The 27,997-nt window shown below is 41.0% G+C and overlaps 3 protein-coding genes across 4 annotated transcripts in view; 2 read left to right on the top strand and 1 right to left on the bottom strand.

The window, feature by feature from the left end:
- Positions 1–27,997, top strand: part of snx12 (sorting nexin 12) — a 78,273-nt gene that overhangs the window by 12,851 nt on the left and 37,425 nt on the right. The gene's annotated exons all lie outside the window — the stretch shown is intronic.
- Positions 1,875–18,636, top strand: slc7a3a (solute carrier family 7 member 3a). Of its 2 annotated transcripts, none has more exons than XM_050041197.1 (12): positions 1,875–2,010; positions 10,228–10,863; positions 10,983–11,144; positions 11,714–11,897; positions 11,994–12,109; positions 13,181–13,403; positions 13,491–13,630; positions 13,991–14,093; positions 14,358–14,587; positions 14,729–14,895; positions 15,092–15,200; positions 15,288–18,636. In XM_050041197.1, the coding sequence occupies exons 2-12, from the start codon at positions 10,497–10,499 to the stop codon at positions 15,440–15,442; spliced, it is 1,956 nt and encodes a 651-aa protein (XP_049897154.1). In that variant the 5' UTR covers positions 1,875–2,010; positions 10,228–10,496; the 3' UTR covers positions 15,443–18,636. The 2 variants fall into 2 exon arrangements, with proteins under 2 accessions (XP_049897154.1, XP_049897155.1); XM_050041198.1 differs by lacking the exon at positions 1,875–2,010 and adding an exon at positions 2,762–2,895.
- Positions 18,996–26,799, bottom strand: LOC126388219 (ras-related protein Rab-39B-like). Its single transcript, XM_050041201.1, has 4 exons — positions 26,438–26,799; positions 25,289–25,521; positions 23,106–23,376; positions 18,996–23,024 (listed from the first exon to the last, which is right to left on the bottom strand). The coding sequence occupies exons 2-4, from the start codon at positions 25,501–25,503 to the stop codon at positions 22,869–22,871; spliced, it is 642 nt and encodes a 213-aa protein (XP_049897158.1). The 5' UTR covers positions 25,504–25,521; positions 26,438–26,799; the 3' UTR covers positions 18,996–22,868.

Genomic DNA, 27,997 nt, shown 5'->3' with positions numbered 1-27,997 from the left:
TATTTATCTATTAAAGAATAGATTCCCAGAAAACACTAATCACATCTTGTGAGGTTACTCATTGCCACGTCATTGTCTTGCAACACATTTTGAGTAACTCTGACTGACCTTTGCTGTTTGATACTAATGTATGAAAGTGTATCTCTTGCCTTGAACATTCCTGCAGCCATCAGCACAAAAACTGGAGGGTGATACTGTGACAAAAACTAATGGAGACACTCCCTGTGCTGTGTTAGCACAGGGAGTGCTACATCCTTTCCTGACCACAACAAGGACCTCCGTCAAACCTGTATTTCTTATATAAACGTGTCAGTGCAGGTTATGTGACCTCGGTCCATGACCCTGATCTGTACATACAAGGTTCATGTGGGTTTGATATTCCACAGTACAAGTGTAAAAAGGTGAACAAAGTTACTAATAATAACTATATGAACCTATAGTTGCTACATGTATAATGGTGTATTGATTAGTGTTGACATCAGTGTGAATACAGAATGCATACAATTGGACAATGTGGAATAAGATGATTTTAACAACTTTAAAGCTACTTCAGGGGGAGTAAAAGGTGACAACTGTGTGTTAAGATGAGTCTTAAAAAGCATACAACACCAAATTGTCCGCATTGTTCCCAGTGTTGTACCTCCAGGGTGAAAATAGCTGTGCAGTGATGACTCAATCACTTTCCCATTATTGAGCTGTAGAGCTCGACTGACTTGAGCCAGCTCCACTGGCTGATAAAGACCATAAAATGCACCTGAAAGCTAAAAAAAAAACTGAGTCAGTGGACATTTGAGTTGAATTCAAATGCTCAAATATGTCTGAAGTAGACAGTGAAAGTTCATTCTTGAACTTGGAAACCGTAGTTGACCAAACAGTCTCACCCTGGGTCCATTTAGTAGTTCCTCTGGAGCTTTCAGTGGTATTACATGATCTCCCTCAGCAGACGTTGCATGGTGATGAGATTATTTTGTCAACTACTGTTCCTAAAGTCAATAATCAATTTTTAGTCGCAAGCCATCATGGAGAACTCCTGAAAATGCATCTGCAAGTACATGTTACATGATCAAATGCTGACTAAATTGACTTTGTTGTAAGATTGCATTGTCAGCAAATGTTTTAAGAAACAGTGATGCCATTACATTGTTTAATTTTATGGAAGTGTAAAATGTCATTCTCCCTACATATTCTGGTCACAATTCTTAAAAAACAACAACAAATTTAATCGATCATTTTCAAAAATGTTTATGTTATGTGTTTATGAGTAAGATGGTGAGGTACCACTTTAACTCTGATGCCACACAGTGTTTCTGTTGCATCACCCTGCATTATTTCCCCCCTCATTTAAATGCATGATGTCACAGCTTTCCACCATACCCAGGAGAGGAGATTGTGCATGATGATGCTCCAGTCAGTGAGTGGCCCAAGAATAAAATGTTAAAGAAATGACATTGTTTTGATACCACCACTGACCCTCCGGCATTCCCAAGTCAGCGGGTGCAAATGCACATGAAAGAAATAGTTTGGCCTTTCCCTCCTTTCTTTTAATCTGTGGAACAAAGCAGCAGCGGATATAGGCTAGTGACCTATACATAGCTCTCACACAGGGAGGACACTGACGCTCGGTTTCCGTATATGGGCATTCCTACTACAGTAGAGCACGCGCACCCAGAGCCGTTAGCATCCTCTCTCATGTGTGCCCACTTTCTGTATTATAAACACTTCTTCTTGTACATATTATTAACATTAGTTTATTTTCTTTTGTTGTTCAAACCCTGCTTTATATTGACCAGTTCCTTGTAACCTTATCTGAAAAGTACATATATTCTTACGTCTGTATTTCCATTCATGAGCAGGAAGCTCCGCCCCTGAATTGCGTCAGTTTGTTTGTATACACCCCGCCCCTCCCGGCGCACCAAAACCGTACGAGCTCAACTGAGCGGGATATTTCATCAGCGACCACGGCAACAGCACCACTGTCTCTCTACTTCTGTCAACCAGAAGATACTAAAGGTAATGCCCTTCATCATGTTTCATTGAAAATATTATAAGTCTTCCTTTTAAAATACAAGTAGACACGTAACGGCGTTGTATCCGCCTGTATCGTTGAACCTGGTCGTAGAAGTGAACTGATGCAATCCTCCCTCGTGAGTTATCAGTTGTATTGGCGCAATAACGTTCACCAAGAACCCAACGTACTTCATCTTAGCTTGGTGGTTTGTGTTTGAGAGTGAAATACGGATGTTTGTAGCCGACTGTTGATCCCAAATCTTCAGTTTGTTCACTGTAGTTGTGTGAGGCGGCTTAATTTGTCATTTGAGCGGGGACTCAGCTGATGTAGTCGGCTGTGCGCACGGAAAACTACAACCGCAGGTAAAAAGTGACGTTAAACGAGACGTGAGTGTTATGGGAAAGTGTTTAAACGCTTTAGAAAAAGATTAAAGACACGACACGACACGACACGTTTCCGTGTTATCACTCGGGGTTTCCATTCATTGTTTTGGTCGTAGCCGGCTAGCGCACCTCGCTAGTAGGGCGTGCGACCTAGGCGTGGGATGACCGTAATGATGCGTTCAAAGACCCCCCAGAGAGCCGATTTCCTAAAATTGTGCTTACAAAACGGACCGTGTTCTAAGACATGATGTTAAAAGCTGACGCAACATTAACTCATGGCGTTTTATATCAATAGTGTCACCTGCGACCTCTAAAACCCTTCACAAGGCAAGCACCAGCTCTGTGTGTACATTGGGCAAACACGATGTTTCCGTAATCACTGAAGGCAACATTAGCACCACGCGAGACCCGATCAGAGCCACGTAGCTAGCTGGTGTTTCAGTCCCTGACAGATGAACTATAAGCCTTATGGACAGCTGAACATCGATAGAGTTGACACCGCCCGTAAGTACGGCTATTTTAAATGTTAAACAATGTAGACAATATATACACGATGCCCAGCATCCACGAGTCTCGTTTGTGAGTCGTCCTTCCGGGAAGTGTTCACTGCCAGGTTGTCTGGTACCAGGGTGTTACCATGCTTGGGTTGCATCAGCCGATTTAGAGCCACTCCAGGAATTAAAAATGTGGTGAGATGATTGTGACAGTGAAAAAAGACTCGAGAATCAGCGTGTGAAACGTGATCCAAACCTGCTAGGCGTTGGACAGGTGATTTGATGGACTGGAGAGGTTGTTGGAGTAACCAGGTTTACCTGACACATGCCACGTTACTTCCTCTAAACGTATCCTTAATTTGCACGAGTTCAGCACAGTGCTGCAAAAGGCAAACCCGCCAAGTGACAGGCTTAATTTGCCAGGTTGTGTCATTGCCCATTACAGTCAGACTTTGCTATAGCTTGTAAAAAAAATGTATTATTGACAAGTAAACGCAGTAATATCCCCAGGGTTACCATGGTATTTAGATTTTTGAATAGGAAAAAAATAATGCAGTCCAATATTATATTCCTGCAATAAATCCTTAATTGAAGGTTGTAATTGTATTATTTATCCAAAGTCAAGATTATTTTAGTACTGTTGGATTGCATTGCATAGAATCAGCCATTTTAGGCAGGTTTGGTTAAAGTATGTATATTGTGTTGATATTGTCTCGTGAATAGACTCTCAAAGAAGCTGGGAAATGTAATTAGTCAGTGTGTAATTAAATGTCCAGAGGGGAAAATTACACGGAGCACTGCTGTCAGGGTTTTCTTCATACGTGGCTTCATCTTTTCTGACCCGTCTAACTTGGTAGCCACATCTCAGGATGCCCAGGTGTCCTGCTGATAATGTTGTTCTTAAAATGTGCAGATTTCCACTTATGTCGATGTGTCTGTTCTTGTTAATGGTGGTCATGGGAAAGCGGACAGATCCTTAGTTTGTCACATTCCATCTCACAGCACAGAGCAGTTTTTGGCAGGAGTGTTGGTTTGCAGCCAGGTGACTTAAAGGGTCGTTCAGTTCAGTCTCAGTGGTCGGTCCGTCCACACGTATTTGAGTGTACACGCACACATTAACAAAAATACATACCCCCCTTTATGTGGAAACTAAAGTGTATCTTATACATACAAACATGTATTTCTGGCTCAAAAGACGTACTGTTTATAACTTCAAACACCTGGAAAACCATTGTGTGTGTGTGAGTGTGTGTGATGCCTGAAGAATGGTTCACTGACTCTGTACAGCAGTCGTGATACAGTGCACCTTCCAGGGTTATGTAAGGTCACATTCACCCCTTTCAATGGTTAGCCCTGCAGCGTTCTGAACATCTTGTTCCCTTTGTTCAGCTGCTGGCCCCACAAATACCGTCTCAGTTGCGTTGTTTCTAGGAACATTATTATTATAGATTTGCTTCGGATTTTCAGTCAATTTAAACTTCAGACTGTATTTCCACACACATTTTGAGAAGAATAAACAAGAAATCGAAGTTAATTTCTGCACAGGCCGGTGAAATGTCGACAATTGAAACCACCCTTTTTACTGAAGAATTTAAATTTCAACTCTTGAGGCAAAAAGCTCAAGGCGCCAAGAAGAAAAGCATCAGATTACAAAACTTTTTAAACTCAATTTATTACATTTCTGAATTTTAAGGCTAATCTCAGGATTGTGAGGTGCAAAATTTTAGAAAAATTCAGCTTCATGTTTTTGTTTTAAGCTGGTAGCAGATTGGTGTGGAGCGTTGTGGTTAAACATAGTGAAGTTTTCATTTTTCTATGGATAATTGGATATTTGACAATACAGGACTGGGCAAAATATTGATACTATATCGATACGGTGACATGCGACTAGATAATGGCTTAGATTTTGGATATCATCATATCATGTCAAGTGTTGTCTTTTTGTGTTTTTTAAAGGTTGCAGTACAGTAAAGTGATGTAACTCTCCAAACTCACCAGACTGCTCTAGCTGTTCTATTGTTTGTCTTTACTCACTTAGTCACTATATCCACATTACTAATGAATATTTATCGATGTGTCATTGTTTAAATATTTTGTAAAAGCACCAGTAGTCAACCCTGCAGCACTGACGTTGAAGTTTTTAGTCAAGAATTGGTCGTGATATTTGATTTCCTTCATGTTGCCCAGACCTAATTGACAATGTTACTATGATATGGTAGAAATAACATGGCTGGTCTTGTTTTGTGCATAGAGCTGCGTTGTTGTTGTTGTTGTTGTTGTTGTTGTTGTTGTTGTTGTTGTTGTTGTTGTTGTTGTTATCAAATGTGGCAGTCAAAACAAAGCCATGCGTTGTTTCTATCGATAGAAAGAGGAACACCAACAAGCTATAATGAGGTTAGCAGGTTTGTTTCCTCTCCAGATAATCCTCTTAGAGACTGTGGCAGCAGTTGCAGCAATGCTAAGTCAAGTAACAGGACCATTATCCCAGCAGCCTGCTGTAACCGGAGCATTGCTGGCCCGAGTCACTGGTCCCAGTCCTCCAACATTAAGAGTCTTTAATTTTGTCCCAGGAGTTAAAAACTTGAATATACTCTGGCTGTGGTGCTGCAGAAGAAAGTAAACAAATAAACAAAGAAGCAGAAATTGACTTGTCAACATTTAATATTTGCTTCCCATCTTAAGTCGAGTTTAGTCATTTTAAGTAGATGAACAAAATGGCTGCAGGCAGCACACTGGTCTTTTCATGTGGGTTGTTACGTGGCAAGCGGCACATTCATGAGACACACCTCCGTGCAACCTGGCATACAGTAAATCTGCCCCACTTACACAAACGGGCACCCTCGTGAAAACCACAAGGAAAAGATTAGAGACTAGCTGACGTGACTGAGGCATCGACTGGGGCAGGGGTGGCTCCAGCATCGGTTTAATGAGATCACCCTTAGATAAGGTCATACAGTCAGCAGGTTTGCTTTTTTTTTTTTTGTAACATCAAGGGTGTCTCCAGAAATGAAAAACAAAGACAGTTTTTAATCTGGTTGAGTTTTTGTTGTATTCATTTTCACTCAAGAATGAAATTGTCCCAATATTAAATTCTCTGAGTGGTTTTACAGCTTTACAGTTTACATAATTTCAGTTGAGCACTTTTGTCCTGCTTAGTGAAGGTATGTGCGGTGTTAGTTCAAACCCCCGTGGAGATCACAGCCAGCTGGGCACAGCATTAGTAATAAATGTTTATTGATACAACATTGACACCCTCAGATCTCAGTTCCTGGTGTGTGAGTGGAAAATGCTACTGGAATGTCACACCAACTGGGGAGTGGGAGAATATCTGCCATGTACCAGTTTCCCATCAGTCTTCATAGAGCTGAGTGTTTATTGTTGGGTGCTCTCTGTGTTGTTTGTATTTCATTGTTTGACGGTGTTTGTCTTTTTTCTCCCAACACTTAACTGTACTAGGCAGGATATTCTCTTTTGAAATGGTGAGACTAGGACAACTTTGATAAAATAGGATATGTTGTTTTTGTGGTATTAATAGAATATTGTCATTGTACTGAAACATCGTGAGAGCATGTATCCCGTGTGCTGTGAAAAAGAAAAGGCCAAAATTAGACCATAACATGAATGTACAGCTGGAAGACTTTCTTCTTCTTCCGTTTAGAATCGTGTAATGCACCGTGTGACCTCAAAGTTAACATAAACTAAACATGGGACTTTGTGGGGTTGTGATGTTATGTCCGTTCTTGCATTTTCATTGTATTTTACATCCCAGAAGTTCTCAGAAATACAAGCTGTGTTGATGGGCCACTTCACATTTTGCATATTGCTTCAAGGTGTCTACGAATCCTTAAAAACTCTATATCTTTAATTTAATTTGTCATTTCCAATCGCTTGGAACTTCTTCCCATAGTGTGAGAAATGCAAGAGAAATGAAAGCAAATCTGGCGATAACGGCTTCATGTTGAGTTATGTATCATTAAGTTCCAGAAGTAGATAAGTGGAGCAAGAATGTTTTGCCTGAAGCAGAACGTTAAGTCACTTTTAACTGGACACAAAGTCAGAAAAACCTTGACAGTACAACAAGTAATAAATTCTGTGAAACATGGTTGGAACTCTTTGCTCCCTCGTCTTTATTGTCACATATTTAACCAGAACGGCACTCGAAGGATACAGAGCTCCGCCAAGGCCAAATGCCCCACGGCACTGTTTATGAAAGCGAGAAATAATTTGTGTATCTGTCTCTTGATTCAGATCTGCTCCAAAACTAAATGTGTTCTTCCTTTGCCCATGCTACACCCTTCCAACTAGTTGATGAAAATCGCAGCAGTGGGTTTTTTTTTGTAATCCTCACAAACGGACAAACCGAACTGAAACCATACCCTCCCTGGCGGAGTTAGAAAGTGTGAAATGGCAGTTCTGCCCTAATCTCTGATCCAGGTAGACAACCACACTCACACTGTGCCACACAGTCGGCCTCTCTATGTCGCTGGGTTAGTGTTTCACTTCTTCTCTTTGCTGCCTGAGCAGTGAAGTGACTGATAGGTCTGTAATGCTTGTCCTCGTTCTCAGCACTGACACAGAGGAATCAGGTATCGTTGCATTGATAGCTTCAGACTTGGTGCAGCGTTGCCTTTGATGCTGCGCCTCTCTGTACCATTAAAAAAAATCAGGGTACTGTTATTAGTATAAAGCATTAAAATATAGATGTGTGGTTTCCTGTAAATAATCTAGGGATGAAATGGTTAAGAGTTTCATGATCAAAGAAAGTGAAATTCCCATGGTTAGTATCACTGTTTCAAATGTTAATATCATTAAAATCATGGTTGATTACCGAGCTTTGAAAACTCCTGGTAAATACTATCCAGCAATAACCAAATTTAGCAGCAGTCTCCCGGACACATGGCCACAGGGTGCCATCTTAATGTTCATGCTCATTTGATGTGGTTTTCAAATGTTAACATAAGGTATTAACTATTATTTTAATGTTTCATGCAAACAAAAAGTGATCTTTATGTATAGTCACCCTTTCAGATCGGTGGATTTACTTTATGATGCAAACTCGGGCAAGTTAACGATTGTCATGGTCCGTTTTACCAATCTGTTAATAGTTAGTCATAACACTGTGAGCTGTAGTAGTCATAAGAATAGTGTAGTATTTCGCAGATAAGATAGGCTTGCCTCACCCTCGACTTTAGCAGCATGGCTTTGCCAAGACTGACATGCACCGACGTGTGTTCCCTCAAATAACAATGTGCTGCAACATTAAATTAATCTGGCATTTCTAGCACATGGACACTGATAATCATCACTACACGTTACTCCATTACTCTACCTAAATAAAAGACTGAATGATCCCTGTGAGGCTGCAGAAAGCAGTAAGTAACACAGGATGCACTGAGCTGTCTCGACCAAGACAAATGTTGTATGGTCAATGACAAACATTCACACTCACGTCTTCACACACACTCAACGTGCAAAGCTTTGGTCTCAGTGTGGTACTGTCATTTTCATGGACATCTGAATGTTCCAAAGTTATGAAGTCAAATTTATTTAGTGACATTTTTAACCCTTCAAAACTACACCTCCCCCAAGACAGCCCTGACTCAATGGTGTTCAACATATCGGCTCTCTGTCTGAAGAAATTATTAACTCAGAGAAGTTACCACATATTCATATTAGGCTTATGGTACAGAGATAAGTTGTAGGTATTTAACCTAAATGAGTCAGTCAGCGGGAACATTGTTGGTCGTACATTTCACTGGGGTGGAGTAAACCTGCCCAACTTGTTTAAGCACCTGGACTTCTCTCTCCACAGCTTCCTCGGTAAATACAATCTTACACAACGACATTTGCAGATAAAATATTTACATACCATTACCAATACAAATCCAATCATGAAGTCAGGAAGCTGTGCAAGTAAATGTGGAGCCCATTGACACAAATACTTTTTAGGTTGCTGGAACTGGCCCGTATTTCATTGAACTTTTTTTCTGTGGGCATGTTTGTGTTGTGTTACATTGCAGCCTTTGGAAGTAACATTCAGTTAGTGATTTGTGTGTGTGTGTGTGTGTGTGTGTGTGTGTGTGTGTGTGTGTGTGTGTGTGTATCCATCCAGGGAGGTGACCGCCTCCATAGACAAACAGAAAAACATTGTATCTGTCATGGTCAGGTGTGCTGAGCTAAGTGTCCTTGGCCTGTTGCGAACCGTTCATGCGTGTATGTGTGTGGGCACACAGTATGTTTTGCAGAAACTGGTGTAATTGTTAGTTAGTAGTGACGTGTTGCCATTGGCCTTGAGGATGGTTTTGTCTGGTTTTTTTTTAATCATTGATAATGCATGATTAATAAACAATATAACTGCATTCTGCATTTTTATATCAAGTTATTAAAGAACTACCCCATTAATTCAATTTCTGGGGTAAATTATTAGCTATTTAACTTCTCTTGTAGTTTTTAAATAGGGTAAGGGTCAGTTTATATAGATGCAGTGTACTTGATCTGTATATCAACCTTCTCCCAGTGCAGCTGGTTCACCTTATCAAGCTCCTGGTTCACGCTGTCCTCCTCTGACTTGTTGATATTAGCTTGCAGTATTGAACAGTATCATTCCTTCACAGCCTCTGGCTTTCCCAGGCTTCTCGCTGTCAAACTCTGTCTCTTGAAAAAACTTAAAACAAATAACAGGGTGCTCTTTCTCGCAGTAAGGGAGTGGCGGGGAATTAGACAAGGTGTACTCGTGTTTTTATAGGGGTGTGTAGTACAGCAGGTTTATTTGTCGAGGCAAAATTAAGTAGGGTAGCGTTAAGTTTTCTTAAGCCTTCATGAGATCTCTGTGCCCTACTACTGCGTCTCATGATGTGCTACTATGCTGTGAGAGGCGGAGGCATGAATTCCTGGAAGTTGCGTAAGGGGTATTCATACAGGTTCTCGTGTAGCGAGGTGTGTTTTTTTTTATTGTTTCTCCAAACCTGCCCACTGACACTCCTTTTTGCTGAAGAGGAGAGTGTTATTTCAGGAATGTTTCCAAAATCGCTGGTGCTACCTGGGTGTGCTTGAATTGTACCTGACTCACAGTCAGACTAGACAAATAGATTTGACAACTGGTGCAACAAAGTTGTCAAGTTGATTTGTGTAGCAGACAGTAGGGACACACAGTGTTGAGGTGACTCATTCTTTGAGTATTTTGTGGTTGGTTTCCCTTTGAGCACCTTGTCTCTGGAAAGATATTATGATATAATCCCACGGCACAGTGCCAAACACAGAGCTGTGTGAAATGTAAGCTTTGGCAGTTACTGAATAGTTCCCTGTTTTGAGCTCTTGTTTTTTTGTTGTTTTTTTCTCACAGGTCCTAATCTGCTGCTGCAAAATAGCGTAACCACAGACCTGCTGCTTCCTGTTCTCTGCGTGCCCCAGTCACTGTTGCCAAAGTCATCACACCTATACTAAAGGACCAATAATAAACAAGTCCTCGGTTTACCTGCCCATCTGCTCAAAGTAGTACTCTCAGACCAGTCACACGTGTTCTCTGTAAGCTTGTGTCGATCACACACACCCACACTAGAAGGATTTAAAACACGTAGTCTGGTTCCTCGCCCACACATAGTCACAGCAAATATGGCCAGCAAGCTGACCAACTTTGGCAAGACCCTGCTGCGTCGCCGGGCATTGGACTGCTCTGGTGAAGAGACCCGATTCGCCCGCTGCCTGTCCACCCTGGACCTCATTGCCTTGGGGGTGGGCTCCACACTTGGCGCTGGTGTCTACGTCCTCGCTGGCGAGGTCGCCAGAGAAAAAGCCGGACCTGCTATTGTCCTCTGCTTCCTCATCGCCGCTCTGTCCTCCATGTTGGCCGGCCTGTGCTATGCTGAATTTGGCGCCCGTGTCCCCAAAACAGGCTCTGCGTACCTTTACAGCTATGTGACGGTTGGAGAAATCTGGGCCTTCATCACAGGGTGGAACCTCATCCTCTCCTATGTGATAGGTGAGCTTTTGATGTTTTGTTTCGTTGGGCATTTTTAAGCGTGCAAAAAGTGAACCACAGACATGATGTCACCTCACCACATCTTTTGCTTATGACAGTTTGCATGTTTTCTTTTTCAGGTACAGCCAGTGTGGCCAGGGCATGGAGCTCAACCTTTGACAGCTTGGTTGAGCAAAAGATCTCTGACTTCTTCAAAGCCTCAATGACAATGAGGGTGCCCGGGAATGTGTTGGCAGAGTACCCCGACCTGTTCGCTCTCATCCTGGTCCTGCTGCTCACCGGTGAGTTAGCACTGCCCATCATCAGTCAGTGGTCCCCAATGTGGGAGTCCCAATGTTCTCTGGGGGGACAGAGGTTAAATATGAGCAGCACAGAAGCCAAGCAGTGTACTGCTGTAGACAGGGGCCCCCCAAAAAATCATAATCAGTTTAAGTGTTCGCTATGTTTGGGATATTTTCTCCACTTTACCTCACACAGTAACTTATCATGAGCAACTCAGACAAATGAAACCTGAGATAAAGGATTGTGAGATAGACGAAGCTGCATAGCTTTTTTTAATGCGTGTATTAAAAGTTAAGCCATCAGTGTAGTTATTGCAGTCCACGTTAACACACCCACTGTTAGCATTGTATTAAAAACATTATATAACAACCGGAACAGTTGTCACACTGATTTGGAAGCTAGGGTGGCATGCCAGTAGCCGTGTTAGAAAGAAATGATAAGTGTTGCTGACTGATGGTATGTTGGACATAATTAAGTACAAACACATCCACCCACATAGCAGGACATGTTGTTATTGGTGCTGAAATATTAATTCCTCCTTCTCTCTGTTACATTCCTCTCCTCTCAGGACTTCTGGCCTTTGGTGTGAATGAGTCAGCGCTGGTGAATAAGATCTTCACAGGCATCAATCTGGTGGTTCTGGGCTTCGTTATCATCTCTGGCTTTGTAAAGGGAAACACGGCCAACTGGAACCTGACGGAGGAAGACTACTTCAGCTTCGTAAACGCCACCAACAGGAGTGGACCTGCGAAGTCAGTATATGACAGCTGCCTGCAAATGAACTTGGTAGTTTTACTGTTTCACCTATGCCTGATTGTTAAACAATGTGTCGTTCTTCTTTTAATCAGAGTCGAGGAGGAATTTGGCACGGGCGGCTTTGCGCCGTTTGGCCTGGCTGGCGTCCTGTCTGGTGCTGCCACCTGCTTCTACGCCTTTGTGGGCTTTGACTGCATCGCAACAACAAGTGAGTGGTTTTAATATTTCCATGATAAGTGATGTCACAAAAATGGCTGCATAAATGGTAACCTGGACCCTATTTTTCAAATTTTTTGTGTGTCTTAAGCGAGTGCTTAATGCTTGAAATTCCAGTCCAGTATTGAGTGAGAGGGCTACAGTTGGCAATCACAGAACAGGCTGCAATGTAACCACTTAGCATGTTTGCACCGTCAATTTACAACCACTAAAAGGGTCAGATTATTATTCTAAGTGTCTAACCAAGAGGTCTAACTCTGAACATTTATAGAAAGTATCCTTACAAAGAGTGAGATCCTTTTTGTTGAACCAGACACAACCCCAAAATCGCCATCACCAAACCCACCAGACTCTCACAAAACTCACAAAACCAAAATCTTGGTTCATCTTTCCACTGTTCCAATAATCACCAGCTCTGGTTTGGTTAAAATAAACAGTGCAAACATGCCCTGAGTGGTTACACTGGAGCCTGTTTGACGGCTGCTGGCTGCAGCCCTCTCACTTAGACACAAAACAAAAGAAAATGGAGATGAGACTCAAAAACCCTTTAAGAATTCCAATTTGCGTCCCACACTTTTGTTTGGTATGCACAAAAAAACAGACGTCATTTCAAACATGCATATAATCAGGATCTTGGGTTTCTTTTTTATTCACTGTATGTAACTGTCTTTCGTGTTTCACAAACACTTCCTGAGAATGACAGTGGTTTCACAAAGACTAACTGCGTAGCTAGGCAGTCTCGTCTTCTCTGTGACATGGGCTCTTGTTGACCCGTATGGTTACACGTGAAAGTAGAATTGCTTTTAAAAATGTGTTTGCTATATTACATAAACAGTTTGAATAGTGCTGGGCTGACGCAACACCTGTTTCCTGTAAGAAAAGAAAAGACGGTTGTGTTATGTAACTTTTTCACCTACTGTGTCAAGACCTTCATGTCTTATTCAGGTGCTGGATCTTGAGACAAGCATAAAATCTCACCTGTTGCAAATCACGATCGGGTGTCTGTTCTCCTTGTTTCATGTAGACGCTTATCAACTAATCCCTTTCCCTCTGTTGTCCTCAGGTGAAGAAGCAAAGAACCCCATGCGCTCCATCCCTATTGGCATCGTCGCCTCTCTGCTGATCTGTTTCTTCGCCTACTTCGGTGTGTCTGCCGCGCTCACCCTCATGATGCCGTACTACCAGCTGAACACCCAGAGTCCTCTACCAGAGGCCTTCAGCTACGTTGGCTGGGCTCCCGCCAGATACATCGTGGCTGTGGGCTCTCTCTGCGCTCTGTCCACCAGGTAAGGAGGGAAAATGTTTTCCTGCCACAGTCTGTTCTGTTATACAACACTGCAAAGCTTTAATATTAACTGTTAATCTTCTCTCAGTCTCCTAGGCTCTATGTTCCCCATGCCCCGCGTCATCTACGCCATGGCAGAGGACGGGCTGCTGTTCCGTATGCTGTCCAGGATGAACACTCGCACAAAGACTCCTCTCCTGGCTACCATCGCTTCTGGTGTTGTTGCAGGTAAGCTCACTATCAGTTTGTGTCTTCTGCTTTTTCTCCGTGTGAGTTTATCTTAACCTCTTGTTACGGTCGTTGCTGTGTCTATCCCGTGTTGTCAAATCTGTCGAGAGCTGTTGTTTATAGTTTGCCAGGGTCACAGCTCTGTCTCCTGCCTCAGCTCTGTCTCCTGCCTCAGCTCTGTCTAGTACGCCTGTCAGTTCAGGATCAATAACTCCCAAGAAAAGTCTGCACAAACAGATACTGCTATGCTTTTTTATGTTGTAGGCAGCTTGAGCCATAAAAGCATTTCTTTCTTTGTCTCCCTGACTTTACAGACATGATTTAGTGTCAGTTTTCTAAGAAATCAGTTTCTCCTTACAGCTCTGATGGCCTTCCTGTTCGACCTGGCAGCTCTGGTTGACCTTATGTCCATTGGAACTCTGTTGGCGTACTCTCTAGTGGCCATTTGTGTTCTCATCCTCAGGTAAGCACCTATTAATTCTCTACAAGCACACTCTCAATGTTGTAATCATGTGTTAAACACTCTCTAGCAGCTGCTGCACTAATGTCATTGCCAAGTATCAATGAAGCCAGTTTGTTCCAAAATAATTTCACACTGGCATTAGACTAAACTCAACAAAAGATGTGAATTTATTATAGACCGTATTTGTATGCAGCCAATATTTCTAGCTATTGGAGGGTGATTTTTCTAGTTACACTACTCTGACACACTTCCCTCCCTCCACAGGTACCAGCCAGGCTCTCTGAGTTCGTCCAGCCAGACGGAGAAGCTGGTGGAGCTGGTGGAAGGGGAGAAGGTGGCTGTAAGTGGAGGGGACAGCGGTGACGAGTACGGGATGGAGACAGAGGAGAAGCCGCTCCGAGAGACCTTCACCGTCAAGCTGCTCTTCTGCCCCAGCGGAAAGACGCCAACGCAGACCTCTGGGCACATTGTCTACGCCACCACTGCTATTATTTGTAAGTGTGTCTGGGAGGAAGCTAAAGATAGAGCTTGTTGTGACTCCACTGATAAACACAGCGTATTAGAGGAGTATATGATAATTTGCATCTTGCCGCCACCAGTATGAGTAACGTTCTCTCCTTCTTGTGTCTTCGCAGCGGTTTTTATCACCGTACTGTGCATTCTCCTGGCCAACTGTCTCCCAGAGCTGCTGGCTGGGCACGCGTCTATTGTGACGCCCTGTGTCATCTTGACTCTGCTCTGTGCCGTCTGTGTCATCATCATCTGGAGGCAGCCTGAGAGCAAAGAGGCGCTCACCTTCAAGGTAACGATCAAACTCTGAGAACAGATCCTTTGTGTTACAGAGAAGAGAGGTCTCTGTTTTGTCTTTGTTGTGGTTTTATCACACTGTTTGTGATTCTGAATGGCTAAGATGCCATTTTTTTTTATTTACTCGAGTGCAGAACTAGATTGATTGTAAAAATGTTTTATTTAACATCCTCCATTTCTGTCCTCTCAAGGTCCCTCTGCTTCCCTGGTTGCCCCTGTTCAGTGTTTTCGTCAACATCTACCTCATGATGCAGCTGGACGTGGGTACATGGTGCCGCTTTGCCGTCTGGATGCTTATCGGTACATTTAAACCTTACTTTGCGTTTTCATTTCTAGTGCTACACATTCATGTGACTGTTTTGTAACTTCCTGTTGCCTCTCTTCCAGGTTTCGCCATCTACTTCTTTTATGGTATCAGGAACAGCAACGAAGCTGCCAAAAGGTCATCTCCACGCAAATACGAGCCCGCACTGCAGACCAAGACCCCCATTTACAAAGGCGCCCCTGACGACAGTGACGTGGAAGCAGGCAGCAGCCCTTGATACAAACTGACGCAGACCTGGGGAGTGTTGCCAAAGCATCTGCACTCATTTTGGCAGTCTGGTTGAACTGGCAGCCAAATGCTGCGATGTAGGCGGCTTGGAACGCAGCCCTGGGTTTAAAGGGAGGAGAGGCAAGAAAACGCCACACACATCTTACCTCTGACTTGGAGGCTGATTAACTTGATGGCTAGACACTGTGACAGAGCCACTTTCTGGCCCATGTGTCTGTTTCAATCTGTCTGTCTGTACTTAGCCTTAGCCCTCTGGGAGATATTTACCTGCCTATAACACATGCTTTGAATGGACCTGACTAACATAGAGTACTGCGGTGCTCCTCTTGAAGTTCTCTTTTCCATTTTTTTAAGCCATTAACTGGAAGAATGGTTTAAGCGTTTTCTTCCTTGCTCCCTCTCCGTTATTGGTGTGCTGTGGCTGCTTGTGGAGCCACCGGGCCAGTAGAATAACTACTATCACTAAAAAACACGACTTGAGCCAGTGAGGTTACGATTGTCAAGACGCTTGGATCAGTGAGCTAGACTTCAATAAGCAGCAGCCGCCAGAGCCTTCAGTAGAGCTAACGTGTCTAGTTTATTGGTCCTTGTTTATTGTACCTGTTTGTTTGCGTGTAAACAGGGTAGCGCTGAGGCTGTGTGGTTTACAGTCAGTCAGAGCCTCAGTGCAGTTAGGTCAGTAGCACATAGACGACATCGATGTCATCCACACTGTAGGGTTCAGTGTCTGAAGCTGTAGTTCTCGCTTTTAAAGGTCGCCCTCGTTGTTTCCCCTGCTCCCAGAAAACAGCCATACAGTTAGTGTGCACAGCAGCTTTTTAAAATGGTATGAAATAGAGTGGTGCAGGAATGAGAAAAGCATTTTAGCACTCCCTGTTCTCATCTCAGAGTCACAGGGTTTTTGGTTCCACGTTTAAAATAATGTCTGTGGTTAACACTAGCTTAAAAGACAGTGGTTTGTTCTACAACATCAAATAGGTCAGTAAATACCCTACTTATGTCTCAAAAAAGGCGGTCGCATGACGTCATCACACAGAACATGGCTGTCCTGCCTTGTTGTATTGGCAGCGTTGAAGTCATGTGCCAGTGGTGTTGTTTGTTAATAGCCTAACGTTAGCTTTATACTTCTTGTGACTGCATTTAGGCTTCAAAATAGTCAAAGTGTTATTCATTCCTGAAGATTATCTTGCGGAACAAAACATTTATCATAAAGTTCTGTTTGCCACAGAGCTTATTATCCACAATAATCCAAAATTCAATGGAAAATCCCACAAGACAATTCCTGTGTTGGCCATCATTTCTTCAGCACTCTATTAGATGCTTATCGTAAATTATCTGTGTTTGTCTTGCATATTGACCGTGTTGAAATGGTATTTGTCGGCATCTTGTGGCCTTTGTCTCAACCTTATCCAGATAACTAAAATGCTTTTAAAACTTTTACCAGCTAAAGGGGTGAAAAATTAATTTTCGACCTGTGAAGGGCGTTGGAATCCAGAAATTTAAGTAAAAACTGCACAGCAAAGCAGGAGTCATGAAATTTAATATGCTATGCTTTGTTATTTTAAACATACTTTCATACACTGAATTGCCCATATTTGGTTGGATATGAGTTTTCCTCCAAAACAACATGGGTATGTAAATATCTGAATGCATTTTAAATCATCATACTAATTGATTTACTAATCCCAGATCTCATCTACATACTTGCACCTTTCTGCTTCAGATGCTTTGCACTTAATGCGATTAACGAGCATGTTACCCCCTGACGGTCATTTAAAATTTCAGTTACAATATCTGTCCACCTCTGACTGATCTGGGAGCTGCAGGATCTGTTTCTGAACAAGGGGCCTGTCTTTCATCGCTACTAAAATATTGTATTCACCTTTTTCGTTTTTACCTCCTTGTGAAAAGACTCACTAAGGTTCTTCTTTAGTTTCAATTGAAACTTGTTCTCGGCAGCTTTATCTGTTGAGTTCCATCACCTTTTATTTTATTCAACTGTATTTTATTTCTACTACTTTTATTACTTCTTCTGATAGAACTGTTAATATTCAAATATTTATAGTTTTGTTTGTTCGGGGTAGCTTTCTCGTTTCTTTTTGCCTTTTCGTATCAATCATTTTAAAACGCTTTGTAGATGTTAATGTATTTTAATTGTTACATGTACAGTTTTTAGTGTGCTGATCTTATTTGGTCTTCTTTGTTGCTTCCACTATGTTTTTTTGTTTGTTTTTCCTTTTGTCGCAGATGTCACCAATTTATCTAATCATAATCCTTTCTGACCAAATGAACATGTTTTTGAAAACTGAGCTTTTCAAAACAGAATGACCACTAAAAGTTGGTCTCTAAATTGTGTAATATAAAAAAAGATGTTTACCCCTCTGGAGTCGATATAACTTATTGTTAATAGTATATTTTTGTTGTTTTAGTAAAGTGCTTTACTGTAGAATGTACAGTATTTGTTTAAAACTGTATCTTTATTTGTATAATGCTGTAAATTATACAAATTTTAACATATGACCTTGAGTATAATTTGGTAAGATGTTTGTTTGTAAATTACACTTGAAGGCATTTCATTTGACACTTAATGCTGCTGAAATCCAATTTATACAAATCCAAGTCACCTTTTTTAAGAAAGAGGTCCAGGTGGATGCAATATTGAAGCATTTCTGTAGATGCCGTCGCTAAACATCTTAAGTATTCGCTGAGAAAATGCTCCCTCCTGACAGACGTGTCAGAACTTGACATATCTCCCGCAAAGTTTGCAGAGAAGGAGTGTTCAGTGAAGGTAGATCTGGATTCAGCCAGTGTTTTTAGATGATGCGAATCAATAAACTGGTGCCTTCTGCCTGAGAAAGACACTGGGGCTGTGAAACAAAGAGTCCAGCTGTACGTCGGACTACTCAAATACTTTCTGATTTTCACTGGAGATTTGAACTCTGCCTGGCAATGATGGTGACATCATTAAAAGGTTATGTGGCTGTGACTCGGGTCACACAGAGCTCTTCACACTCAGCCCTTGTGCCTTTCAAAAATCAATACTATCATCTCCCCTCCTCGATGCTAACTCATTAACAGCAATGATCTATTTTTGTCTTTGTTTTATATCCTGTACATATGGCTGTCATGTATAAAACGAGCTGTATTTTCAATGTTTTTTTTAAATAAAACAATTCATGCTTATGTTTTCTTTGCCTTTTGATTTTTTTTTTTTTTTAAAAGAAGCTGGAGGCTTTTCCTCAGAATCAGCTTAAGGCAAATTTACTGGTTTTTCCATAAGTCACCAGTAACTCCTCCTCACTATGTTAACAATGTGCTCAGCCAGCAACAAAATGACTACCTTTAGGCTGTTTAACTAACCCATGACAAATGTTTTGAAAGGTTTTAGAATACATAAGTCATCATTTAACCCCAAAAACCAAAAAAGTGTTTAAACAGCTTGTCTCTCTGCCCTCCATCTCCACACACTAAGGCTGCCCTCCAGTGGTTGCACACAGCATTACGCCGATCTGTTCATTGATGCTATGACCCAATACTGACTGCTTGTTACACAACACCAATGTCAGTTTAATGCCACAAAAAGCAGCCTATCTCCAATTTTTTTTTTTGCACAAGGCAAATCTTTATTAATGTCTCCAGGCATTTCCTATTGATGACACTTGTGCTATAATAATCCCAGAGTCACAACAACATCAAGTCAACTTTGTCAGGGTTTGGTTTCAAATAAATTATTTACAGGTTGCCTAATGTGATACCAATGTGTTTCTTGTCACCTTACAGTTTAATATTCACAGGATAAAGAGTTGGATCTATTAACAGGAAGTTGACTGTGTGTGCTAATTAGGCTTCTTTCCTCCAAAAGGCACTCGAAAGACACTTCCACTGCACGGTTAAATCACATGAACTCATTGATTGTAGTTTCTAAACTGTTATTAGTGAATATTAATGCCAGCAATCTGCCCTGAAGTCTGTGCACCTGTAGAGGGGTTAAAATAATCCTAATTCATTTTTGTATTGTCATTAATTCTGCTCTTTCTATCCTGACTCCAGGTGCTGAGTGAAATGGCTATTTACATTATATCAAAAATAAAAAATTGTTTTCTTTCTTTGGAAAATTTGAGTTTAAATGAAGACATGCATTGATTATAGACATGGTTATGATTGAATCGATAAATGGATTGTAGGCATAAGTGTGAGAGAAGATTATCACCTGAAGGTGTATGTTTAAGAGCGGGCTCCATGTTCAACAAACTCATGAAATCAGTTTCCAAATTATGGATCCCCAAAGTGTTCAATATTAAAAACAGTTAAACAATTTATGAATCAAATATTTTTTGTGAAATTATTGGAGTTCCTTTTTATTTGACAATGGATTTTTTAAAATAAATGCCATTTTTCAAAAGTATGTTTTATGTCATGATGGTGTTCATGATCAGCCAATCAAAAGCCCTCAGCCTCTCTAAAGACGGCTCATTAGCTGCTGTAAAACTAAGCCAATTAGCTCCAGTTAGCCAGAGCAACAACGTTGTCCAAGTTATTCTGAATGAACCAGTCAGAGGTACCTGCTGTAATTAAACACAGTACACGGACATCAAGACTAAAATCTCCTGTGCAGCTTAACAAGGCTGCACATGCTACCTCACTAGCTAGCTAAGTAGCTAAGTGTGGTTGTGAGCTTGAATTATTACCGATCACCAGCATCAGCTAGCTGGTTCATTTAGAGTTACCTTGGCAGAACTCTGATCCCAAAGATGCTATTCACAGAGAGAAAGTCTTTCAGTGTGGTTGCCAGCAGTACCTAGCTAACACTGCTAATAACAAGCTCACAACAACTCCTCTAAGCTAGTTAGCCAGCTAGGTAGTTAGCATATGCAGCCTGGCGTAGCAAGACTTAAAACAGTGATTCTCAGTTTGCAGCCCGTGAGAGAAATCTGGCCCTCGATACATTGATACATTGATACATTGATACACACTGGGAATTTTTGGACTTTAAATGTAAATAAGGTGCCAGAGTGTGTAAAACTCTTCCCAATATAACTTGTTTGATCCCTGGACCCCTCGACATGGGCTCCGAATGTCCTTAAATCCTACAAACGTTCCCAACTGCTGTGTGGAATTTGCCTCATTTATCTATTTTATCCGATAAATATTATTCTTTGTTCATTAAAGGGATACTTCTCCGACTTTAACCAGTTTCTATCAAAACAGTGTGGGCAGTGTGTATAAATGAACTGTGGTGAACTTCCCTCCATCAAACCAGTGCCTCGATATCCCTCCTTGCCCTGCGGTGAAACTCTGACGATTGATGTAACTTATGTAATCGCTGGCTCTTGGGGTGTTCCTCGAACTACAGGCTGTACTTCCACATTTTCTGCATTTCTGCATTCTGCACTTTTACTGTTAACAAACACAATGACATTTTTTGGGGGGCGGGGCTTAGCTGGAGGCAAAACAATTCTCCACAAACTTTAGCTAGTGCTAGCTAGCAAGTTCTGTTCATTTGTTTTAGACAGTGGAGGAAGATAATGCGAGTGGTGCATTCAGAAATATTCATTCCGAGTGCCAGAGCGCACTCTGGCACAAACTGGACCGTGTATAGATTCGATGCGCTGTCTGAATGTATCGTTCGGTTATCCAGAGTACCGCATTCTTAGAAAGGCAGAGTGGACTCTGTCTGGGGGGACTATTGATTGCTATCAAAGCTAACATTAGCGTTATGGAGAAATCCAACATTCCTCGTAATGCCTCCCCAATTTCTGATGAGGTGAGCATGATAACATTTACTACATGTAACGTTATTCATCCCTACAACAGGAAATACTTTCTCCCTAACCTGATTTGAAGTGTGAGCTGCAAATGCAAACATTTTTAATGATCACCTCCGTCCAGTCCTTGCGTCTTATCACATTTAGCCATAGTTGTCTTTGCTTTTGTTGATAGGCTGTGGCGGCTGGTATCCGATAAAATTTAAGTTTTGAGCCATGACTCCTTCATTCTGGCTCCCAATAACACAACAAGATGACATCTTAAGACTCCTATGTCGCCTGTGGTGGAGTCGTGTTTTGCCTCCAGCTACCAAACTGACGTCATTGTGACCTTGGCTGTAAAAGGGTCTACACTCGACAAACGATCTATTACCAGTCACCATTTGGACATAATCACATTACATCACCCACCAGTGGGAGCGTTTATTGGTCTGGTGTGGCACAGTGCATTCTGGTAGTTGTAGGTTTTCTCCCTCTTGAGCAAAAGCATCCTTTCTGTAGCAGCACTTTCAAAATTTTTTGTGTCTTTCTACTGCAGTGAAATACTTCTCTAACCGGCCCCTGGCCTCCTGTCATTTTGCAAAAATGGCCCCCGAGCAAAGCAAGTTGAGCTAACTTGAGCGAATTGGAGCTCACTGGTTAAATTTGACAGCAGCTGTTGAACCATCACTGTCATGAAGAGCAACAGTACGCGACAAAATGTCACATGAAATAAACGGTCATTGAGAACAAAATTCATTATGAAATAAAACAGTCTATTATTTTTTTTACGTATTCAATATTGGGCTCTTTGGGGTTCCATACAAAAGGCTTTACGGTTCTCACCAGTAAACCAACACAGAGCAGTAAACATGAACATGGGTACTTACCATATAGATAAAAAAGTCCTTGCTATGATCAGGTAATAATGGCTATCAGTGAGCAGCTACAGAAGCTTTTTCCTTTTTCACAGTGCAAACTCTTCCTCCAGCAGTCGTCAGCAGGTCGCAGTCAGACAAACATGACAGAGTCTCAAACTTTGGTTCAGTTTGAGTTCATCGTCATTATCGTCTGCTCTCTTCATGTATTAAGCCACTTGGATTTAGTGCAGTACAATCAGTGAACATCTCTTTCTGTCTCGTCTCTCACTGGTTATAGTCTGTACAAGGATGCAGTATATTCTGAGTATTATGCGTGAAAAGGACGAGGCATGGCTCAGTCTTGGCATCACTGATTCAGATTTAAATTAACATGAGAGCATAAACACACTACACTGACATTATCAGTCTTTAAGAGAAGTGTGGCAACAACTGGAGTATAACTGTACACATCAGGAAAGGCCAAAAAGTGCAGTAAAGCGGAAGGTTTGGTAAGAGCTGCAAAGACAGCAGGGTTATTACAGTCACACACACATGCACACAGAACAGTGAGAGGGTTAGGATGCTTCTTGTGCTTCTACGCCTGTTAGTGACATCAACGAAGAGCCATGAACAGGCACCCCAAAGTTAAAACAGTGTCTCAAATATAGAAGTGTGTTACTGAGCAGGGGAAATATTACAAGTCCCGAAAAACTGGCCTGAGTGCAGCCAAGGCGAGAGAGAGCGATCTCCTACAGATGGAGTCCACTGGAGTATTACTACCTGTCACCCCCACATGCTGCAGCCAGATAAATCAGCAGAAGCATTGCCGGCTGCCCTTGGTGACCTCCTCGGAGGAATGGACGGTGTTGGGAACAAATCCACTCTTGACGCCCTCCCAGCCATCCTGGATCTTGATGTCCCCGGTCCGTACCAGCTCAAAGATGTCCCTCGTCAGATCCACAAACGCCTTGTGAAAAAGAAACAAAATTAAAACCAGATTGTGAAGCTTAACACACACTATGAAGAAAAAGTCAAATCTCATCCACACCTTCTCCACGTTGATGGATTCCCGTGCCGATGTCTCCACATAGCGCATCCCGTAGGCCCCTGCCAGCTTCTCTGCCTCCTGCTGGGTCACCTGACGATGGGCCTCCAGGTCACACTTGTGACCGACCAGCAGGAAGACAATGTTGTGCGGCTGGACGTGGCTCTGGGCCTCCTCCAGCCAGTTATGGACGTTCTGGAAGGAGCGGCGGTTTGTGATGTCGAAGAGTAAGAGCCCACCAACGGAGTTACGGTAGTAAGCTCTGGTGATAGACCTTGAAATACAGACATAGGGATTGTGCTGAAAATAAAAACCACTGTAGAACACAGTCCCCAACAAATACACTATTTACTCCTGTTTGAATAATGTTTGCCGAACACCACAGCTTCCAGCCATTTTAAGAAATTACTGAGCCTTTTTTTGTGAAATTAAAGTATACTCGTGATCCTTTTTTGAAATTTTACATCAGGTGATCTGACGTTTTGAAGACTTGAGTGCCATTTTAATGGAGCCTGCATATGATGGACGGCCGCACAGGAAAATTGCACACATAACAAAATATTTTTCCATCTCAATTCCACATGAAACTGCAAAGTCTTCTATGGAAATCCCTGCCTTCAGCTAACATCACCAGCACTGATGACAGACTGTAATGACAGCGACACTAGGGAAGTGCCAACAGTAGCTCTCTACAAGTTGTCATTCCTAACTTGACAGACGCTTGTTAGGGGGGCGCTGTTTTCAGTGGTTGCTAAGTGAGAAAATATAACGCATGCATTTCCTGTCATGTTCAGTGGCTGCACAAAATGTTCCTGAGTGTCACCACTGGCCCACAGTTTAAGAAACTGTGTCCTACACTATGGCCCTTTTTATGACATACAATACTATGACTTCTTTATGGCACACTTCACGATGACTGTTTTTTTTTACACTTTTCATGACATTATGTTATGAATTCTTTTATGACTTTCAATAACATACTATGCTATGACTTTTTTTAATGACATTTTTATGGCATATTATATTACAACTTCACACTGAGACTTTTAAATGCTTTTTTATGGCATACTTACATAAAGTCACATACTATGTTTTTCATGACTTTTATACTGTGAACTTTTTATGAATTTTGATGACATACTATGACCTTTTTAATTCTGTTTTAATGAAGCACTATACTGACTTCTATGACATACTATTGTATGACTTTTTTTTTTTACATTTTGCAGGATTTTTATTAATACTTCTAAGACATACTATACTATGACTTTTTTTTACAACATTTTTCATGACTTCACACTGAGACTTAAATATTTTTTATGACATACTATACTATGACTTTTTTCATGACTTTATACTGTGGTTTTTTTCTGAATTTTGATGGCATACCATACTCTGACATTTTAAATTATATTTTTTATGAAGTACTATACTGTCTTCTATAACATACTATTGTATGACTTTTTTTGGTGACATTTTTCATGACTTTATCCTATGATATTTTTGACTTTTCATGGCATACTATACTATGACTTTTCTTTTTACATGTTTAATGACTTTAATCTAAAACTTTTAATGACTATTTTTATGACATACTATACTATGACTTTTTTTTTTTTAACAACATTTTTCATTAATTTATACCAGGAAATGTGTATGACTTTTTATGGCATACTATACTATGACTTTTTATTTCACTCTACACTATGACTTTTGCATTAATTTTTATTGGTTTACTAACTAACTGACTAAGAAATTGTTATGACTTTTTATGTCATACTGTGCTATGACTTTAATCTGACATTTTTATGGCATACTATACTTTGCCTGTTTTTTTCTTTTTATTTATAAAAAACATTTTTTACTTTTTTATGGCATATCATACTGACTTTTTCATCATATTTTTTTTGTATCATTTTTATGGCATATTATACTATGACTGTTTTATGACTTTTTAAGGCGTATTATACTATGACTTTATTATGGCATTTTGCACGACTTCCTTTTATGACATACTACTTTTTTTTTCTATGGAGACATCCAACAGGACTGGGACAAGGTTGGGGGTAAATGTGCTTATGTAATGTGAAAAGAAAAGGTACTTAAACACTTACTATATAAAAATAAATAGGTTAATGATGCTGTTTTGTGAATGAGTGAAAAGCATGGAAGAGCTCTGCCTTTACCTGAACCTCTCCTGTCCTGCAGTGTCCCAAATCTGTAGTTTGATTCTTTTGCCCGGCTCGATCTCCACCAGGCGAGAGAAGAAGTCCACCCCCACGGTTGGGTCTGACACCTGGGCAAAGCGGCCCTCAGTGAACCTCCGGATCAGACACGACTTGCCGACCGTGGAGTCACCGATGACGATCAGGCGAAACTGATAAAGCCATATCGTCTCCATGTCTCACCAAAATACAATCTGTTAGAAAATAAAATCATTAAATCATCAGTCATGTTATGGATTAATGTCTTATAGTGTGTGACCAACTATCCAAAACCCAAAGAGTTTACAATCATTTAATTTTTCAGCCCTAATCCATAGTATATAGAGCATAACAGATTGCTCTGATCTGTTCTTATACATCTTATCATCTGTACTGATAAATAAAACTGGAATGTAAATTGTTCCAAAGCTACTTATTTGCTAAGTGTGATGAGAAAATGTTGATCATTTGCAGAGCATTTTAAGGCTCTGTCTTTCAAAACCACTACAGAATTATCTTCACAATATATGAAATCTAAAACATGATCTTTAAAGCCTCTACAAACAACAGAATGACACCCTGCTCTATAGAAACAGAGGATGTGTTCAAATAGATTCAGATTAAAACAAATGTGCATTTAATCCCCAGACTGCGTCGACCACATGGTTCACTTTTGGATTATGGCTGCCACCATGAGGAGAATAATAGGCTCAGATCATCTCAGCAGTGTCCATGTGATTTACAGTTGGGTGATCTAATTTGAGGGGAAGGAGGGAGGGGGGAGGCCACTCCTCTCCAACTCAATAAACATTGGCATAGTCAGCCCCCATGTGGATAGTAGGCTGGTTGTTAGACAGCAATAACACACAATGAGGCCTTGAACCGAGCCAAACATGAGCTTAATGAAGAGATAGCTGCTAAACATGGCTGCTAGCTGATAACACATGTTCCTAGAAGACCTTCAGTGTCACTCATAATAAGAAATCCTGCAAAGTTTATACAAAAAATATGAGTAAATTGTTTGGATCATGAGGCCCAACCCACTTAGCTTAATCCCAGTATGGCTGTTGTTTACTTACAACATGAATATTCAGTCAACAGTCTCATAAAGAACAATAAATAATAACCTACCTTAAAGTTAAGAGCTCAGTGTCTGTAAAAAACAAACCCCATATCGATGATTCCTACAAATGATCCTGTAGAGCAGCAGTGGTGGTGTTACAGAAATAACCCGCCAATAACAAGCATCACATTAACCAGGCCTCGTGTCCAACATCAGCACGTGACCCGTTTTTAGGGACGAGAGCAGCCTGTGGAGTGTTTAAACCGAGAGATGATCCGAGATGGTTCCACTCCGCATTTGATATTTCCGTGAGGATCGGTCGGCGGATGAAATGGCAGCAGGACACAACAGCAGCATCACACATCTCCTCCTCGCCCTCATCAGCACCACTACCGTAACTGTGCGCACGGCAGCGCACCGACAATCCTCAGGGTCACGCTGCTGCCTTCAAAGGCTGTAGGAAGAAAACAAAATCGTCACTACGGTGTCAGCGCAAATTAATAAATAATTTAGCATTGCTCACAAAATTATACAAAGGCATAAAGCATTCACTCGAGATAACAAAGAGGTAATTCAGGAGAACAATTGCTAATTTTCCCCTCATAAAAACTTGAATCATAATTCTAAGATGATCTTATTAATTCTGAAAAACTTTTTTTTTTTCAATGAGAGCTTTTCTCAAAATTCAGAGATAATAATCTCCTTAATTCAGAAAAACGGGGCAAATATTTTTTCCCAAGTGAATAGAGTATACTTTATACCAATATTTACTTTTTAAATGATTATTATTATTACTATTAGTAGTAGTAGTAGGAGGAGAGTAGTAGTAGTTTTATTGCTAATGTCATTATTTGAATCTTTATTGATATAAAAACAATCCAATAATATATAGTTACAGCAAATAAAGCAACTAAACTAAGCAACTACTAAGAAGGAGACATGACAACAGTGGGGGTGTCTCCCTTACATCCTGCTCCATAACTGGGAGGGACATTAAGCAGCTAAACAGCTTAATGAACACCAGTTCAAAATAAAATAGAAACAAATATAAAATAGATCATACATTAATTAAGCAGACTAAAGTTTTAAAAAAGGCCACAAAGCAGAGCAGTTATAATCTGACTTGTTTGGCCTCAAAATGTTAGGCTACATATTATAAATAGAAAAATAGATTGTCAGCATATAAAAAATGTTGTGTATCAATGTTACAGTTTTTCCCCCATGACAGTAGCCTATCAAACTTTATTAATGAACATATTTTATTAGTCAAGTCCTTAGTCCTAGCTTCAAAGTTTAGGACTAAGGACTTGACTTGGGACACGAGTGCAAAGACTTGAGTCTTACCTGTGACTTACAAAAAAATAACTTGGTTCCACCTACCAAGCACTTGTCCCTTCCCTCTTTATCACTTTTTACTGTATTTTGGTGTATGACATATTTTTGTTACCAGCACTCATATAACGAAGGGATATCTAACCAGAAAATGACTTTGGTGGGAGTTAAAGTCACATATGAGAATATTACTTATGCAAAACCATTTAGTGATGTGAGTTATTCCCATAATGAACCCGCACCCACCTCCTCACATCTCCCTCATCTGAGGTTGAGGAATTATGATGATAACAATG

This window comes from Epinephelus moara, chromosome 3 (assembly GCF_006386435.1).
Source record: "Epinephelus moara isolate mb chromosome 3, YSFRI_EMoa_1.0, whole genome shotgun sequence".
Lineage (NCBI taxonomy): Eukaryota > Metazoa > Chordata > Actinopteri > Perciformes > Serranidae > Epinephelus > Epinephelus moara.
This window is presented reverse-complemented; position numbering and strand designations above follow the sequence as displayed.